General features: G+C 36.5%; 1 protein-coding gene across 2 annotated transcripts in view; it reads left to right on the top strand.

The window, feature by feature from the left end:
• The window catches only part of XRN2 (5'-3' exoribonuclease 2), a 121,986-nt gene that overhangs the window by 83,400 nt on the left and 18,732 nt on the right, over positions 1-19,854 (top strand). For both annotated transcript variants that reach the window (XM_077114704.1, XM_077114699.1), the window contains exons 24-27: positions 147-203; positions 10,462-10,530; positions 10,614-10,745; positions 12,396-12,523. In XM_077114704.1, the coding sequence (XP_076970819.1) occupies positions 147-203; positions 10,462-10,530; positions 10,614-10,745; positions 12,396-12,523 (386 nt within the window). The remainder of the gene's footprint in view (positions 1-146; positions 204-10,461; positions 10,531-10,613; positions 10,746-12,395; positions 12,524-19,854) is intronic.

Raw genomic sequence — 19,854 nt, 5'->3', positions numbered from 1 at the left:
CAGTATCAGATGGTTTTCCAAAGTGGTTAACTATTCTGTAATCCCAATGACAGTTTGTGAGAGACTCCTTACTGCTTGCTTACTTTGCTTTGCTTTACCTAAAAGGATACAGTTTACAAATACATGGTTCTTCTGTTTCCCTTTAGAATAGTGTGTTCTCCTGTTCCCATGTTACGAGATCTGACACAGAACGTTGCAATCAGGTAAGTTTGTCAAAATTCTTGACATTTGCTCAGAGCACAGCTCTGAATTTGCAAATAAATTAGAAAAGACCTCTAGTTCACAAGGAGATGGCAGCTGCTAATTCCGCAATTATTTGAGATTGGAGAGCCCTGTTATTGCAGACCCAAGAGGAGAGTCTCTTGATTTTGGATTACGTAAATTGCCAAGGGTTCTGATATAACAAGCTTACTGATCTGCTTTCTTGATTTCCCCAACAATGTCATTCTTCCTGGATTAATAAATTGGAAGGTAGACAGTAAGAGTTTCTAGGAGAAGTTTTCTGTGTAGGAGAAAACAAACCTCTGCACCTCAAAGGCCTACACAGCTTTACTGTATTATAACAGATAATTTTAATTATATTGATAATTTTTGCCTTGAAGTGTTTAGAGAGAAATAGTCTATAATGTATTGTAGTTAACATGAGATACATAGAATGAATATGTGGAAATTTTTGTCAATACTTATTATAAATATAAAAGGGTTAATTTCTGTTGTCTTGGAAAGCATACTACTTTCTTCGCTAATGACAGCATTTTCTATTGGGTAAAAGTAATGTAAGATGGAATCTGACTGTTTAGAATAAAAATAGTTGTACACAATTGCTAACCTTTTCCGGCAAGACTAAAACAAATACAGGTATTTAAGAATTTGATTGGAGCCTGTTTGAGAAGGCCATTCCTGAATCCTCCCTTTCCACCTGTTTTTATTATTTCTCTCACAGGAAGTATCTTAGATTACTTGTTGTAAAGTATAAGCATGTTTACTTTCTTATATTTAATGGATTTAGATAGCAATTGAGTGCCATTCTGGAAAAGCTTTTTTTTTTTTTTGTATGCTGTATGGTGGAGGGTCATATTACATTCTTTTTCCATGTTACTATTCCATTATTTCAGCACCATTTGTTGAGTTTTTTGTTGTGGTTTGTTTGTTTTGGGGGTGGGGAGCAGTGGAGTTCATGGGCTGGAAGTCAAACCTGGGTCTCCCTCATGGCAAGTGAGAATTCTCCTACTGAACTACTCTTGCACCCTCTTCTGGAAATGCTTTTATTAAAAAAAAAGAAAAACTGGTCAGGAATTCAGCAAATCTTCCTAGATTAGTTGCTTTTGTTTACTTTTACACATAATTTGACCTGGCCCTTAGCTCTTCTGTTAAGCGTGGAGTGCAGAATTGGAGACACCAATTGGGCACTGACACAAGGCGAGCACGCTGCATGTGTTAACCCTCCCTGTCCTTGAATTGCTATGGTGTGTCAGGTCACCTCATTCTACCAGGTCTTTCTTTGGATTGTCAGATATTTGTTCTTGTGTTTCTTAATTTTTTGAGGACCTTCCTGTCCAGCCCCATAGAATGTTAATTCTAATTTTTAGAGATTTTAGTCTCTTTTAACATAGAATGGCTTGCCCAAAGGCAGAGCTGCATAATTGATAGATCCTGAAACTTTTGTTTGTATGTTGATGTTGTGTTTTGTTTATTTCTGCTCCTGAAGGGGCTTTCTATTATTTGGCATTCACTCTGTTCACAGGTTCATGAAATTTTGAGAAACAAATCCAAGATCTAGCCGCATTTTCAGGTTTATGTTTAAAATAACTTCAGAATAAAATTTGGGTTAATTTCCTAGAGATTCATGGAAGACCAGAGTTTACTTTTACCTTATTACGAAGTAAAATTCAGTGTTTTTTCTTGAAACTGAGATAAGTGTTTTGTATTCAGGCTGAAATCTATTTATGACAATTGCTTTTTGTTTGTTTCAGGGCTTGTTGTATATCCCAGTGTTGTATTTGCTGTATAGACAAAAATTTGAAAGTACGATGTTCAGGCCACATACTAGTTATTTCATTCTATTTTGACTCCTGGCATTGTTTTTCTTTATCTACTTGTGTATATCCAGTATTCCACTACATATTTGAGAAGTAGTTTCCTCTAGTTGAGTTTATTGGGTTCTTCACATTGTGTTAAGTCTTGTCTGTAGTGCTGCGAAAAGTGTATTATGGAGATTATTGGAACATCTTAAGTTCGTAGAAGGGCTCTTGAAGAAATAGCCAGCTGTGACCTAGGAGATCATATATACTTTTCACTTCTGATTTCAGAAGTCATTCAATGTATTGGCTGCTTAATTTTGAATAGAACTGAGATGTTGTCCTTAATTTTTGTCATCCTGGTCTTCCTCTACCATAATTTGCTTTAAAAAATAGTGTTTGAAAATACTATTTAAATTTTAAAAATACTATTTTTAGAATAATTATTTGTTGACTTTAAATATATAAAACCTTCTGCATGTGATTTATCTCCAGTGAAGCAGTACAATTTTCTATTCATCTGAGGAGGTATGTACACACAAGACACACAGCCCTCAGACTCAGTGTTTCAAAGCAGACTTCTTTGTTTTATGCCCTGTTCTAGTTTGCTAGCTGCCAGAATGCAAAATACCACAAACAGAATGGCTTTTAAAAAAGGAATTTAATAAGTTGCTAGTTTACAGTTCTAAGACTGAGAAAATGTCCCAATTAAAACAAGTCTATAGAAATGTCCAATCTAAGGCATCCAGAAAAGGATACCTTGGTTCAAGAAAGCTGGTGAAGTTCAGGTGAGACAGCACATGGTGAACGTAGTCAGGGCTTCTCTCTCAGTTGGAAGGGCACATGGTGAACATGATGTCATCTGCTAGCTTTCTCTTCTGGCTTCTGGTTTCATGAAACTCCCCGGAAGGCGTTTTCCTTCTTCATTTCCAAAGGTCACTGGCTTGTGGACTCTCTGCTTCATGGTGCTGCAGCATTCTCTCCTCTCTCCGAATCTATGATTCTCCAAAATATTTCCTCTTTTATAGAACTTCAGAAACGAATCAAGAGCTACCCAAATGGGTAGAGACACATCTCCCCTAATCCAGTTTAACAACCACTCTTGATTGGGTTACATCTCCAGGAAGATGATCTAATTACATACAGTATTGAATAGGGGTTATTCTGCCTTTACGAAATGGGATTTAGATTAAAACATGACTTTTCTAGGGGACGTACATCCTTTCAAACCAGCACATGCCCATTACCAGTTCTCCTTCCTAGTCTTCCTCTGTGATCTTGGGTCTCCTGTTTCCCCAGTTCTCTGGATTTAAGAGCCTATAATTTACTTTGGCTTTTCACTCTAAGTTTCTGTTGTCTGTACTGTTCTGGAAATTTTTTTATTTTTTTGCTCTTCAAATATTTTTTCATTTTTGGCTGTCTTCATTGAGCCTGTTTGTAGTCTCGTCTCCTGGATTATTGATTTCTTTGATTCCAGTTTTCTTGCCATGAATCCATTGGCATATGATCTAAGGCTAATCTTCTTTAAGCATCACTACCGCTTGAAAATAATTTTTTACTTTGTAGTGCATGTGGAATCACACTCCTTTGCTTTTCCAAGGCCTGTCATAATTTGGCAGAACCGTTGCTGTGTGCCTGAATTACCTGTGGTTCCACAGGGACACCTCTTGCCTGTCCAGGCTGGTCCCCTCAGGATCCCATTAACTTCTGTACTTTCTTCCCCATTGCTTGCAATGCTCATCCCTAGTCTGTCTGCCTGTGGCCTACCCTTAATTGCTTTTCTTTGCCTCTAAAACATAGTCCACAGTTTATATAATTTTTATGTATTGTTTTTAGCAGTAGCATTGTTAGGTTTTTCTTTTTCTCTCAAAGTAGCTTTTTAGTTCTAAACCAATACGAAAACTCATTTGTTCAAGGAATTGGATGGACCCAGTGTTTGCGAGGAGTGTTTCTCAAACTTCATATTCACCTTTGAGATCAGACAAAGGATAGAATATTTTATCTCTTCGTGGAGGTTTTTTTAAATGTGAATGTGTGTGCTGATGGATTTTTCAATGGTTTAACGTAACTATTACTGCAGAGTTTGTAAGGCTCATGATTGGTAAGCAGATAACTTGAATTCAAAAGCCTGAAAGAAGTGGAGTATGTACAATTGGTAACAAAGTTGATGGTAGATAACCCTTACAAGGGTTTAACTTTTTGCTGTCTGTAATACTTTATAAGATGCTAAACTGATTATCTTCTTCTGATAGAATGTCAGAAAAGACACCTGAAGTCCTATAAACTTTTAAGTGTTTTAAAATGTCAAGTATATGAAATATAAAACTTCCCTGCAAGAACAGTTAGCATTGGTATGCTGATTTAGCATTTATTATAGAATGTGTCAGAGAAAAGCAGAGTGAAAATGAAACTCAATTATTTGTTTTCTGCTTTCTTTGTGAAAGGTGTTAGCACTCTCAAACGATAATAGTACTTAAAATAGTATTTCTAAGGATAATTCTTAAAGTGAATTGAATCAGTAGCAGGTGTTACATGTTGCATTCCTTTCTTTTTAAGACGGCTATAGTATTTACTCTTACTAATAGTGTTTAAAGTGCTCCTTGTGATACAAATGAAAGCTCTGATCAGTTTCCTTATTTTCAGTCATGCTTAAGTTTTAGATTTTTGGTTATTTTGGCCTTGGAGTGTTTATGAAGACAATCAGATAATTAGAATAATGATAAGGGAAATAGGGGATCCATCCTGCTAATCCTGGTCTGAGCTAGTCTGGTGGGTGGAAGCATATGCTGGCAGAGCTGCATAGTCCAGAAGTAAGACCTCTCTGGGCAACTTTTGCCCTGGTGCAGGAGTTGTGTGCCATTTAATTTAATTAAGTTTTTTTTAAGCTTTTTAAATTGTGTAATATTAAACATATATACAAAGCAAAGAAAGAAAGAAGCAGTAGTTTCAAAGCACTCTTCACTATGCAGTTACAGGAGAGATCCCAGAGTTTGTCATGGGCTGCCATACAGTCATCCCAGATTATTGTGAAAAACAAAAATATATATATACAAAAAGCCATAGTTTTCAAAGTGCAGCACAACAATTAGTTGTAGAACAGATTTCAGAGTTTGAAATGGGTTACCATTCTAAAATTTTAGGTTTTCACTTCTAGCTGCTCTAAGATACGGGAGACTAAAAGAAATATCAATATGATGGTTCAACAGTCTTATTCATTTATTAAACCCTGCCTTCTCTGTATAACTTCACCATCACCTTTGATCTTTCTCCCAGTCTTTAGGAGTATTTGGGCTATTCCCACTCTAACTTTTTCGTGTTGGAAGAGCTGTGAATACTAAGGGATAGAGAGATGGAACTAGCTGATGTTTTTGAGAGGCTGGCCCTTCTGGGTTTCAGGACTTATCTGGTCTAGAAACCCATCTGAAGGTTATAAGTTTCTGGAAAGTTACCCTATTGTATGGAACTTCTGTAGAATCTTACATATATTGCCTAGGTATTCTTTAGGATTGGCTGGAATGGTTTTGTTTGGAGTTTGGCAAGTTATGATAGGTAGCAGTGTCTAATTGAAGCTTGCATAAGAGTGACTGCCAGAGTAGCCTCTTGACTCTATTTGAACTCTCTTGGCCACTGATACCTTATTTATTACGCTTCTTTTTCCCCTTTTGATCATCAGGAGAGCATTGTTGATCCCATGCTGCCAGGGAGACTTACTTGTGAACGTCATGTCCCATGTAAAGGGGAGGGAATGATTTCACTTACAGAGTTGGGCTTTGAGCAAGTGAGGCCATATCTGAGCAGCAAAAGAGGTCCTCTGGAGGTGACTCTTAGACACACCTATATGTAAGCTAAGTTTTTCTGCTACATACATAAGCTTTACAGGAGCAGCCCTCAAGATCAAGGGCTTGGCCTATTGTTTTGGGTATCCCTAATGTTTAAGACAGTATCAGGAGTTTCTCTGATGGTAAAGTTTAATAGTTCCATATTTTTTCTTCCATCCCTCGGAGGACTTTGCCAGTACTTTTTGATTATCTGCTGAATTTATTCTGGGATATATCCAGACATTACATTAAGCTATATAGGATTAAAAGCCCTCATTTTTATTTTGGTCTTCCTGTGTTTCAGTTGTTTAAATGAGCTATCTAAACAGGTTGAGTTAGATAGCGCACAGGTTGTGCCACAGAAAATTTAGGTTCTGGACAAATTAAACCTTTCTTCCTTTGGTCTTAAAGAGTAGGTGAGGTTCTAAAATATAGACAATGTCTTTCTTACCCCTGTGTTCTGAATTACCTTAATCTTGACCTGATCGCTTTGTGCCATTTAATTTTATATTTTATGTAAAAATTATAAAATATATATAAAAATGAAATTTATATACATTCATATGTAATAAAAAGTGTCTTTTTTATTAGATACTGTTTTAGTTTGTTAATGCTGCTGGAATACTATATACCAGAAATGGGCTGGCTTTTATAAAGAGATTTATTAAGTACAGGTTTATAGTTCTAAGGGCATAAAAATGTCCAAACTTAGGCATCCAGATAAAGATGCCTTGACTCCAGAAAGGCTGATGGTGTCCGGAAAAACTCTGTCAGCTGAGAAGGCATGTAGCTAGTGTCTGCTAGTCCTTTGGCTTCTGGTTTCAAATAGCTTCCCCGGGGATGTTTCCTTTCTGCATCTCCATATGTCTCTGTCTGTGTCAGCTCTGAGGTTTTTCCAAAATGGTTCCCTTCTGAAGGAGTCCAGTAAGCAGATTAAGACCCACGTTGAATGGATGGAGACGCATCTCTATGGAAGCCACTTAATCAGAAGGGTCCCACTCAATATTGGGTGGTTCCTATCTCCATGAAACAACCTAATCAAAAGGTTCCCACCCTAGACAGTAAGTCTGCCCCCCAAGATTAGGAAAAAGAATATGGCTTTTCTGGGGTGTGTAACAGTTTCAAACCGGCACAAATACCTCTTCTGTTGACAGAATTACGTGACAATATAAAGCAAAATACCATTCTCTTCCCTCAGCTGAGCAGCCTGTTGTCCCCTAGGATCTCTCTCAACTCGTTTTCTCCCTGTACTTCTCAGAGGCTGAAGGTGCCCCCTTCTTTATATCAGTGTTTTCCCTTCCCAGACAAACTCTCAGCAATTAATCCCTTTTGTCTCTGATGGTAGAAATTGGTCAAAGGGTGATTTGTATCATTTTTCCCTTTATAATTTACCTATAAGAATTTAAATTACATAAACTACAAAAGTGAAAGAATGTTTGGATTGAAATAAAGAGTTGATATAAAGAGTTACCCTTTGGTGTAGCTGATGGGTTCCTGCTTCATCTTTCTGTTTACTTTTTTTTTTGTCTGTTTCTCTTTTTGTATGTTTAAGATGTGGCTGGTGTTTTAACATTGGAAAAGTACAATCACGTTATGCTTTAGCCCTCTTTTATATTTTATTTCTGAATACATAATAGCTTTTAGTATACCTTCTTGGGAGCAATTTAAAATTCTAAGCATCTCTAAGATTAACTCATTTTAGATGAGAATGTGTCTTCAAATTGTTCTCAGAGATCCAAGGAAAAGAATGCTTTAACCTTTGACTTCAAAGTACATAGTTGGCCATTTAATGGGACCTTTGAAACTTAGTTTTAGGTACTCCTTTTCTTTCTCCTAAAGGTTTGTACCATCTTTGTTGAGTGCGGCTCTGAGAGGACGTAAGGTGGATCTTGGAGGTTATTTTTCTGTTGGCTTAAAAATTTCCCTTTCAGAGCATGAGCATGTATAATGGAATTTTAACACATTGAGGAGGAATTGACATGTAATAAACTATACATTTAAAGAGTAAATGGATTTTCCTCTCAAAGTTAGTTTCAGCTCTCTTACTAAATAAATCTCTTGTTACAACCATTGACCTGCAGAAACGATCACCACACAACCCTTTTCTCTTCTCCCTGGCAGCATTACCATGGCTCTCCTTCATTTTCTTAGTTTCAGCCTTTTCTTTGTATGACTTGCAACTTCTTCATTTCTAATCCTTGCCTGAACCTGATCTCATTCCAGTTTCAGCACGGCCATTCCAATTACTTGCTCAACCTTTCCAGCTTAAATGCAGGAGAAAAGCTCATGACCCTACTGTTTAGGTAACCTCCTGAAGGGTTTCTTCCTTTGCTCTTGAACACACTGCTGCCAGCTTGATCTTTTTGAAATACAGGTTTGGTTGTTTTACTTCACTGTTGATGATTAAAAATGGCTCCACATTGTAGTCAGAGCAAGCCCTCTACTTGCTGTTCAACCAGCCTGTCTTACTCCCCACTTCCGTTCACATACTTTTTCCTTCCAACTCAGTTCCTCTCACATGGATAAGGTGAAAGTTAAAGAGAAAATTGAGCCTTGAGGTCTTAAGGCATTTGTTGTATGTAATGAACTAGTTTGTCTTCTGTGCATCTAAAACAGTTCTAGTTCTGTGTCTGGCTTAGGAGAACTTAGAACGTAGTCACTCAAAACATTTTTTTCTGGGTCTTAACTCTCAGATTCTTCTTGAGAAGAGATGTTCCAGTTAAACCATAGTGCTCCTTGATCCTAACCCCTTCCATGTTCTGTTTTTGCCTCTGCCAGCCTTGTAGCTAAACCTACCCTTCAAGGCCTAACGTAAACTACTGCCTCTTGGATGATGCTTTTCTTGGTTCCTATATACATACCCCCTAACACATAGCCTACACTCAAAAAAACAGGGAAGTTGTATGCACATACATACTTTGATTCAGCATCTTTTCTGTGCCTCTTGCTGCAGTTTCCACTTTCTTCCTCATAAAACTCATTAAACACTTGTGGGGAGGCAGACTTGATGACTGGTCAGTTCTTGTACCCCCACTCTTACCATGCTGCTCTGTATACAGTGAGCACTCTCAAAGTTTGTTGGGAAAATGCTGAAAAGCTCTACTGACACAGATGTCTGCTTTGAGACACTTTAGTTTTAAGTCTTGCTTTATAACCACTTTTCTCTGTTTTGTATTTGCTAAGCCCTGACAAGTCCAAATACGTAACTGTTGTTTTCTCTGTTACCCTCTTAAACTTTTGATCACCACTGGTCCCACCTTGCCTGTGGAGGAGACTGAGACAAAGGCAGTGGAGTGAAGAATGGGTTGTAAGAGAAAGACTGATTAAATGAAGCGTTGTTCAGCTGTTCTTGAGCTTGTGGTTATTTTTTTAATAAGTGTAGCTTTTTTTGTGTACTTAAAATATACAGTTAAATCCTACAGCAGTGAAAATAGAGTAGAACCCTAATTGTTTAGAATGGTAGTACTTGAAACGAAAAAAATTAGCTATCTAAAATGTTAACCATTCCAGTGGGACCTTTTCGGCAATAACTTTTTTAACTGATTGCAACTGTAATCCATAATAATTGGAGGAAATTGGGAAAATATAAAAGGAGCACAAAGAAAGAAAGGAAAAAATGATCATTCAAAGAAAATCACTGATAATGTTCTAATGATTATAGATCTAGTCTGTTATATAAAAGTTTTTCCCATGTTGGTAGGGATTCTGTTGCTCTATTTTTTAAAATATCAACTGAGAATTCTGTTTTTAGGAAAAATTAGTTTGTTTAGCCAGTCCATTATTTTTAATAGACTTAGGCTTTACAGTTTTTCAGTATTTGGATAATGATGTAACATCCTTAAGTATAAATCTGGCAGATGTCAAGTTCTTAAAGAGTCTTTACTGTGTTGAACTTGTGTACTTAATCAGGTTTTGAGGCAGTTGCATAAACACACATGCATGCACACACACAAACACACACAGCCTGCCAGATGAAAATTTGTTGCTGCCTGTGTAGGAGTGTGAGCATTACCACCTTATAAAATTGACATTTACATTGTTTTCAAATGGTGCTTGTTTCATTATCCAAGAGGAGCATAGTAGTAGAGCAGGGTACAGAGTTCCAGCTGGAGAAGTTTCATCGTTATTTTGTTTTCATAGATTTCTTAGCCATTTGTGTGCATTTAGAAAAGTTTTACCAATGTCTCTATTGCTAAGTGAATCTTTTCCTTATTGCAAAAAGAATTAATCCTCACTAAGGTATTGGGGGAAGAAACAAATGCCATGGATTAAAAACCAAAATGAAAGGTATTTTAAATTTGTTGTTATAAACATCTTTGACCTGTCTCCATTATTTTATTGGAATTTGTCAAGAGCTGAGGCAATGTCTTTTATTTCTTGGTGATCACCCACAGTTTCCCACAGAGGAAGTTACCTGAAGGCTGTGTTCTAGGAATTAGTGGCAGTTTTATGAGGGAAGATAATTTAGGAATTTAATAAAAGCCATTGGCTAAAATAAGTTTTAGAGGATCTTTTGAATTTTAATTGTCCTGATTAAATATGAAAAGTACCTCACTTTACATTTAGTTAAGCCGAGCCAATAAGAGCTAATAAAAATTATCAAATTATTTATTGTTCTTTTCCAGTATTAATTTTAAAGATCCACAATTTGCTGAAGATTACATTTTTAAAGCCATAATGCTTCCAGGAGCAAGGTAACAGCAGTATACTTATAAAATATAAGCCGTCTAGATTTTTTGGTTCCTTATAACCAAATTGTGGCATTTTCAATGATCAGAAAACCAGCCCCAGTACTGAAACCCAGTGACTGGGAAAAATCCAGCAATGGGCGTCAGTGGAAACCACAGCTTGGCTTCAACCGTGACCGGAGGCCTGTTCACCTGGATCAGGCAGCATTCAGGACTTTGGGGTAAGTTGTGGGGTTCTTTCCCTTTGTATGCTTTGCTTTTTCGGAGTTATACCACAGATACTTAAAGACAAAAAGGACAGCTGTTTTTTTTTTTTTTAGGTATTTTAATGGTAATTTTCTGATTTTTTTTTGCTTTCTTCGTATTTTAAAATTCACTTCCCTGTTTCTTTGGTTTATGTATTTCTCTGAGGGTTAAATGAGAGTTACATTATTTTCTTTCTTTAAGATATTTTATTATCATTCAGATAGTTATTTCCAAGGGAAAAAAAAATACTCCATTACCCTTAAAGTTTTTGCTAAACTTGTATGACCAAAAAAAATCTGTTTAAACTATTAGCCGACCATAAATACCCAAAGCCAACAGTTTCTTAACATTTTGTTTACCCAGTGCTTGAACATGGTACCTCCTTGCTGTTCAATTTGTATTTCTCTGCCTATTAACGAGATTGAGTATCTTTTATTATGGTCATTTGTATTTTTTCTCCTGTGAATTTCTGATTTTTGAGTCTTTGCCCATATTAGCTAGTGAGTTGTCTTTTTCCTAGCTATTGAAGGTACTACAAATATAGAGAAAGCATTTTGAAACAATAACAGGTAAAGCTGGGTCAAAAGAGCGACAGTCTCGGAAAAATTAAGGAGTGCATAAATTAATAATGATAATTTATGCGTGTATTTTCAAGCCATAGAAAAACCTTAAGTTCAGAAAAACTATAGGCAGAAGATCTCTGTTGGTACGTACTTTACACTCTCACTAGTGAGAGGGACAGTGTGGTGTAGTGGGAAAGAGCCTAGGCTTTGGAACCTGAACCTGTCTAGCTTCAAATGCTTGGTTGGCCACTTAATAATTTGTGCAAATCACTGAACCACTCTCTGCTTCGGTTTCCTTAATTGTAAAATAGAGTTAATAATTATTACATCTACCTCATGAAGCTGTTGTTAGAATTTAGTGAGCTAATGTGTATCAGGGCTTAGAATAGTTCCTAAACTCTGTGTAAATGTTAGTTATTTTTAGTTTTGGAAAGCCGTCACTCTTAGAATGATTTTTAAAGAAATGGAAGTTTAAGTAGTGCCTTGTAATCTCTGATAGCAAAAAAAATATGGAACGCCTTAAATGTGCTAAATGTGGGGGCTGGTTTAGTTAACTGAGATATCAGTGTGGCAAAGTATTCTGTACATGTATATACTATGATTATGAAAACTAAAGAAAGCTATAGGGAAATGTTGGATGTGGTAATTTGAAAACAGCAAGATGTGCAGTAGTAGGGTATATGATGATGGCAAAGCAGGGTCCTTAACAATATAAGATATGTTTGAAATAGAATATAAAGCATATTTTGGAATAGAATGCATATAATGCAAAAAAGGAAAATTAGACTCTAAGTTATTTTAGTATAAAATAATTAGTAAATAGTTAAATGGTCATTAATTAGAATCTTGGTGTAATACATTGAATAATTGGTGTTTCCATTACCATCGTGTGTATAGTTTTAAACTTAATTATAGATTTTCTTTTTAATTTGCATTGTATTAGTCTCATCTTCTAGTAAAGAGGCAGCTACTAACATTTGTTTAATTTGTGTCAGTTGTATTATGATGGCTATATCTCTATATAATTTTTTTCTCGTTGGTGGGGGGTTGATCCTGTTACAGCCATGTTATGCCACGAGGCTCAGGAACTGGCATTTATAGCAATGCTGCACCACCACCTATGACGCACCAGGGAAGCTTATACAGGCCATTGCTGAGAGGACAAGCCCAGATTCCAAAGCTGATGTCGAGTAAGTTTTTACCGGTTGGTTATTTTACACACTAAATTAAATATCACAACAAGGATTGTTTTCTAATCCTTGTTGCTTAAAAAAACTTTATTGCATCAGTGGCAGAGGTAATGGGCTTAACAAAGATTTAGAAGAGTTGTGAGAGAATAGTTAATACAAAATCTCTCAGATATTTTTAATCTTGACTGTATATAATTAATTGAATACGATGAATTGGGTTTCTTCTTCATCTTCACTTATAAATCTGTTTCTAAGGTAAATATATGCAGAAACCAGTATGTGGAATCAATTGCTCTCTCTGCCATTAACACAAGTAATTTGGACGATTACATTGGTTGCAGTAAATATGGCATTACCACCATTTATTTACTTGGCAGATATATCAATATCCCTTTTTGAATCCAAACTGTATCTCAGTACTACCTAAAATAAAATTGGGTGTTGCTTTTGGTAGCAATGTACCTTTGATCCTGTGGCCTTTCTCTGACCCCTTATAACTTGTTTTGTGGTCAGGGAGAAATATTAACTGTGAAAATAATTACATGGCATTTGAATTGAAATGTCAAAGGGAGAAAATAATTGAATGTTAGGTTTCTTAGGTTTTGCACTAATTTAATGTTATTTTAGAGCTCCTTGGCTATGCCCGTTTATTAAGGAACTGTTAAGTCATGCACCAAGTTCTCAAACCTACTTTTCATTATTACCCTTTTAAAGTTTTTGCCTTTCTTTGTTCAGAGATTTATCCATATTGTAGCATGTAGTGTAGTCTATCATCTCCTTGGTAGATTGTCTTCCTTAGAATAATGATACATCTCTCCTGTAGGGATTGCGTTTGGATTGGTTTCCAATTTGGGGTTGCAGGAATAGTGCTGCTGTGAACGTTGTTGTGGTTGGGGTGCACATTTGTAATATAAAAATTTCAGGTATATACCTAGAAAGTAGAATTGTAAGGTGTTAGATTAGCTAAAAAATTAGCATTTGCTAATGCTGCTGAAATGCAATATACCAGAAATGGAGTAGGTTTTATTAGGTTACAAGTTTACAGTTTTAAGGCCATGAAAATGCCCAAATTAAGGCATTAGTAAGAGGATATCTTCACTCGAAAAAGGCTGATTCCTGTCCAGGGTTTCTCTGTGACATGGGAAGGCACATGGTGACATCTGCTGGCCTTTTACTCCCAGGTTTCCAGGCTTTCAGCTCCTCGTCCCAGTGGCCTCCTCTGAGATCATATCTGTCTCCAAGCATCTCCAAATGTCTGCATCTAAGCTTTCTCCAAAATGTTTTTCCCCTTTTAAAGGACCCCTGTAAACTAATCAAGACCTCACCTTGAATGGGTGGAGTCATATCTCCATCTGATCAAAAGGTCACACCCACAGTTGATTGAGCTAGATCTCTATGGAAATAACCTAATCAAGATCCCACCCTACAATATTTGATCAGGATTAAGAGAACATGACTTTTCTGGAATACATAACAATTTCAGACGAGCGCACAAGGTCACAAGTTTCTGTGTATGTTTAACTTTAGTGAATAAAAATGCCTGATAGGTTTCCCAAATTACATTTAGTGCGTACCAATTTTCATTCTTACCAGCAGTGTATGACAGTTTGCTGCTCCATGTTCTCACTAACCCTTGATGTATTGTCAGTCTTTTCAATTTTAGTCATCCTAGTAGGTGGATAATGGTATTTCACTAAGGTTGTAATTAGCATTTTTTTAATGAGTAAGTTGAACACTTCTTCATATGTTTATTGACCATTTGGGTGTCCTCTCTTTTTTTGCATATGATGTGCCTATTCATATCTTTTGCCCATTTTTAATTGGGCTTTTTCTTTTTGCTTTAAAAAAGTTATTTTATTTCTGTGTACTAGTTTGCTAACTGCCGGAATGCTAACATACCAAATATGGGATGGCTTTTAAAAAGAGGACTTTAATAAGTTCCAAATTTACATTCTAAGGCCATGGAAATGTCCAGATTAAAGCAGATCTATAAAATGTCCAAATTAAGGCAACAATCTTCGTTCAAGAAGAGCCAGTCCACGTGCCTTAACCGTTGAGAGAGAAATCCTGAACTTTACCGGCCTTTCTTGAATAAAAGTTCAGGATTTCTCTCTCATTGGTTAAGGCACGTGGGGAACATGGTGACGTCTGCTAGCTTTCTCTCCAGGCTTCTTTTTTTATGAAGTTCCCCTGGGGTGTTTTCCAAAGATCTCTGGCTGTGTGGGCTCTCGTGGTTCTCACTCTCTCAGATCTCTTTCATTCTTAGAATCTCAAGACTTTCCCAAAATGCTTCCTCTTTTAAAGGATTCCAGTAAATTAATCAAAACATCATCCCCCCACCCCTGGAATGGGTGGAGTCACAACTCTCTCCAATCCAAGGCTGATACCCACAACTGGGCGAGTCACAGCTCCAGAGAGATGAAACTTTCCAGCCTATAGTACCAAATTTTCCTCTGACAAGATTGGATCAGGATTAAAACATGGTCTTTTCAGGGTACATAATCCCTTCAGACCAGCACATTACACCCTCTGGACCCTAAAAAAAGACATTACTCATATACAAAATACATTCATTTCATCACAATATTAGAAATCCTTAAACCATTTCAATAACTGTGCAAATAGAAGATTAAAACCAGTGCAAAGGCTCATTGCAGTCAGCTATAGGCATGGTCTGCCCTAAGGTAAAATTCTCCTCTGACTCTGGACCTGTGAAACTCAGAACAAGTTATTTGCTGCCAACATACAAAGGAGAAACACTCATGGGATAAATACTCCCATTTCCATAGGGAGATATTGGAAGGAACACAGGGCTCACTGTACCCAAGCAATTTTGAAAACTTGCAGGGCAAAGTCCGTTAGATTTCAAAGTCTGAGAGTCATTTATCTTCGGGGCTTTAGAAAACAGCAGTCCCACCCTTTCCAAGGACCTATACCCCAGCCCACCTCTTTCTGAAGGCAACCTTGGGGGACATTGGGGAGATAATCTTTTTCTTGGTTCCACCCTCTCCATGCATTGGGGCCACACCCGAGCTCTCTGCCATCTCTGGGACACAGGCTCAACCCCTCCATTGGTGGCAGGTAGGCTCTCACCAATCCCCGAGAATGTGCTCTACCCTCTCCAAGGCCTGAGGCACTACCACCCTTGTACTGCCAGGAGGTGGAAGACACATCATCTGCCTTCTAGGCAGAGTCACCCTCTCCACATGCTTGGGTGGGTCCGCTCTCCTGACCTGTGGCTTCTTGACTTTAGATTTTAGCTTCCATAGTTCTGCCTCTGAAGTTATTTTACCTTCACATTGTCCCTTTTCTGAGTCCCCAGTTGAGATGGCAGCAGTTCTTTTTTTTTATACAGGTCCCACAGCACTCTTGTTGGCTTTCTGTGTAGCAAGCAACTAGTCAGTTTTGCCAGATTACGTGCCATTTTAAAACAAGGATCACCTTCCTTCCAGTTTACTATAAAATGTACCTCATCTCTGTCCAAGGCCCTATCAGAAGTATCTTTAGAGTCTACATTTCTACCAACAGTCTCTTCTTTAAAGCATTCTAGGCCTTCTTAATCAAGTTCTCACAACTCCTCTAGAATCCTCTCCTTATCTGTTTAAAAAGCTGTTCCAGCGTGTTTGGTATTTGCAAACTGCAGCAGCGCCACACTTCTCCGGTACCAAAATCTGTTCCAGTTTGCCAGATGCTAGAATGCAATGTACCAGAAATGGGACGGCTTTTTTTAAAAAGGGACATTTGTTGTTAGGTTACAATTCTAAGGCCATGAAAATGTCCCAATTAAAGCAAGTCTATAAAAATGTCCAAATTAAGGCACCAACAAGAGGTTACCTTCACTCAAGAAAGGCTGACAGAGTTCAGAGTGTCTCTCAACTGGAAAGGCACATGGCAAAAATGGCAGAGTCTGTTAGCTTTTTCTCCAGGCTTCCTGTTTCATGAAGCTTCCCCAAGGGCATATTCCTTCTTCATCTCCAAAGGTCTCTGGCTCCATGGGCTCTGTGGCTCTTGCTCTCAAGTCGTTCTCATTTTCTCAAGATGTTTCCTCATTTAAAGAATTCCAAGACCCATCTGGAATCAGTGGAGTCACATCTCCCTCTAATGAAAGGTTAATACCTACAATTGGGTGAGTCACATCTCTGTGGATATAACCTACTCAAGCCTCCAGCCTATAGAACTGAATAGAAATTAAAAGAAACAATTGTTCCCACAAGATTGGATCAGGATTAAAACATGGTTTTTCTAGGGTGCATAATCCTTTCAAACCATCAGAACTGGGTATGAGGTTGTGTTTTTTTTTGCCCTAGCTTGCCTTTTCACTCTTTTATTAGTGTCATAAAATGGAGGTTTTGTGAGGAACCAGGAACAGAGATTTAGGCTAACATTTGGAGGAGTCTGAGTAAAGGGCATCTCTGAATTCTTTACTCTTCTTGTAACTTTAATGTAGATGTGGAATTGGCACAATTAAAAAATTCATTTTTTTATTATTGTGAGATATTTGATGTTTTATAATATTTTAAGTTTCATTTTCAGATTGCTTATGGTATGTGGAAATAGAGTGACTCTTTGAGTATTGACTTTGTATTTATCAACCTTACTAAATTCACTTACTCTCTCATATATTCTGTAAATTCTTTTGGGTTTTCTGCATATATAATCGTGTCATCTAAATAGTGACAGTTTTATTTCTTCATTTTCTAATTTTAATGCCTTTCAGTGTTTTTTGCTTTATTGTACTGGCTCTAGTATAATTGAATAGTAATAGTGATCCTGAATATCCTTATTTCATTCCCATCTCAAGGGGGAAATGTTTAATAGGCCAGTATTAAATAAGATGTTTTTTGTAGTTGTTTGGGTGGCTAGATAACTTTTATCAGATGAAGTTCTCTTCTATTCCTTGTTTCTAATAGGTATTGAGTTTTATCAAAAACTTTTCCTGGGTGCATGGGTGGGTCAGTGGTAGAATGCTCACCTTCCATGTGGGAAACCTTAGGTTCAATTCCTGGACCATGCACTGTGTCCCCCCTCCCCCAAAAGAAAAAAGCTTTTCCTGAATCTGTTGAGATGGTAATGCTGTTAACCTTTATTCTGTTATGTGGTAAATTATACTGATTCATTTTTTAATGTTAATCCAACCTAGAATTCCCAGAATAAGCATAATTTGGTCTGCTGTGACATCCTTTTTGCGTGTTCCTACCTTCTATCTGACAGTATTTCATAGAGGAACTTTTTCGTTTGTGAATTATGAAAAAGTAATTTATAATTTTTTCTTTTTAGGCTCTAGGATAAGGTCTTTCTAATCTCATAAAGCAAATTAAAAAGTGATTGTTGTTTTTCTCTTCTTTAGAAAGGTTATTGTAAGATTGTTATTTCTTAATGTATAGAGGAATTCAGTGATAAAGCCATTTGGATCTAGATATATCTTTATGGGAAAGTTTTTAATTATATTTCAACTTTTTTAATAGATGGTGGTTATTCAGATTTTTTTGTCACGTCTAGTATTGATTTTGGTAAACTGCTTTTTATGAGGAACTGTAGCTATTTATTCTGAATTTACAGAGTTATTGCCAGAAGTTGCTTATAATACCCTCTTATTAAAAAAAATTATTTTGGTAACATTAGGTAACATAATATTTGCCATTTTAAGAGTACAATTCAGTGATATCTATTGCATTCACAATGTTAGGCTACCATCACCAATGTCCATTAACAAAACTTTTTCATCAGAACAGAAATTCTGTACCCAGTAAGCAATAACTTTCCATGCCCCTATATTTTAGTTTCTGACTGTGAAATTTGCTTATTTTAGCCTTTTCATATAAGTGAAGTCATACAGTGTTTGTCCTTTGTGTCCAGTTTATTTCACTCAATATGATGTCTTTAAGATTTATTCATGTGGTAGCATGTATCAGTACTTTATTCCTTTTTACAGCTGAATGATATTCCATTGTATGTATATACCATATATTTTTAATCCATTTTGTCGATGGAAAATTGGGTTGTTTCCACCTGTTAGCTATTGTGGATAATGCTGCTTTGGATATTGATATTTGATATTTTTTATTATGTCAGAAATTGAAATTGATTTTAATTAATTTAAAACTAATAAAATAATTATTAATTTAAATAATTATAATTTTAATTAAAATTAATTTCTGATAGTGGAAGCAGCCTCTGTGTCTGTGAACAGGTGAATGGGTAAACAAAATATAGTATATGCATATAATGGAATATTTTTCAGCTGTAAATAAAGAACGAAGTCCTGATACGTAGTAAAGCATAGATGAAACTTGAAGACATCATGTGAAGTGAAATAAGCTAGTTACAAAGAAAAATATTGTATGATGTCTCTTAGATGAAATACTTACAATAAACAAATTTATAGAGACTGGAAGCAGAATAGTGACTACCAGTGGGCTGGTTGGAGGGAAAATAGGGCGTTATTGCTTAATGGGTATGAGTTTCTGTTTGGGATGATGAAAATGTTTTGGAAATAGTGGCAAAAGTTACACATTATTGTCAGTGTACTTAATGTCACAGAATTGTTCACTTTAAAATGGTTTTATGTACTATATACTTCACCACAATAAAAAAAGAGGTTAGAAAAATATGTCAAAATTCAAGTTATAACATGTTTATATCACATGCATATTGAGTGCCAGTCTCTGCTAAACCCTAGAGGTATAGGGGTTTTGTATTAAAAAATTCAGGGGTATCATGAGAATGGGATGGGTGATAGAAGACGTACAGAGGGTGATAGAGGGGGGGAGCATAAAACCATATCCCAGGTATAGGAAGTAGCCAAGTAAAGTCACATTGTGGCATTCGGTTCACTTCTGCTGCTGTCCAGAAGAACAAGCTCCAGGGGCTGGGCCTGTGGAGGGCTAGCACAAGGGGAGCCAGGTCTTGGACTTATCTTGAGTTTATCTAGTAGTTTCACAATTTATATGGAGAAAGTTCACTCAGTTATGTGTTATATTCAGTTATTTTCATTGTGTTACAACGTCTGCATTATCATTTAACACTTACAGGGCTTAAATAAGATTCATCTGATTTTATGACAGAGAACTTCCTAAATAGAAGACTAACCTAATAGATGAATTTTTAACTTGAAAACATATAATCTTAAATACAGAGAAAATTTCTGAAAATTTGCATACATTTATATGTTCTTAAATGCACAGAAAATCTGTGGAAGTACATAAGAGACATAAGTGATAGCTCTCAAAGGAGGGAAACTGTGTAAAGGGGGAGAAAGATCTGCTTTTCATTGTGTTACCCTCTGGTACTTTTGAATTTTTTTGTCACATATATATATATTTTAATTTATT

The sequence above is a fragment of the Tamandua tetradactyla genome, chromosome 1 (assembly GCF_023851605.1).
Source record: "Tamandua tetradactyla isolate mTamTet1 chromosome 1, mTamTet1.pri, whole genome shotgun sequence".
Classification (NCBI taxonomy): domain Eukaryota; kingdom Metazoa; phylum Chordata; class Mammalia; order Pilosa; family Myrmecophagidae; genus Tamandua; species Tamandua tetradactyla.
The sequence above is the reverse complement of the archived record's forward strand: the minus strand, read 5'-3'. Positions and strand labels throughout refer to the sequence as shown.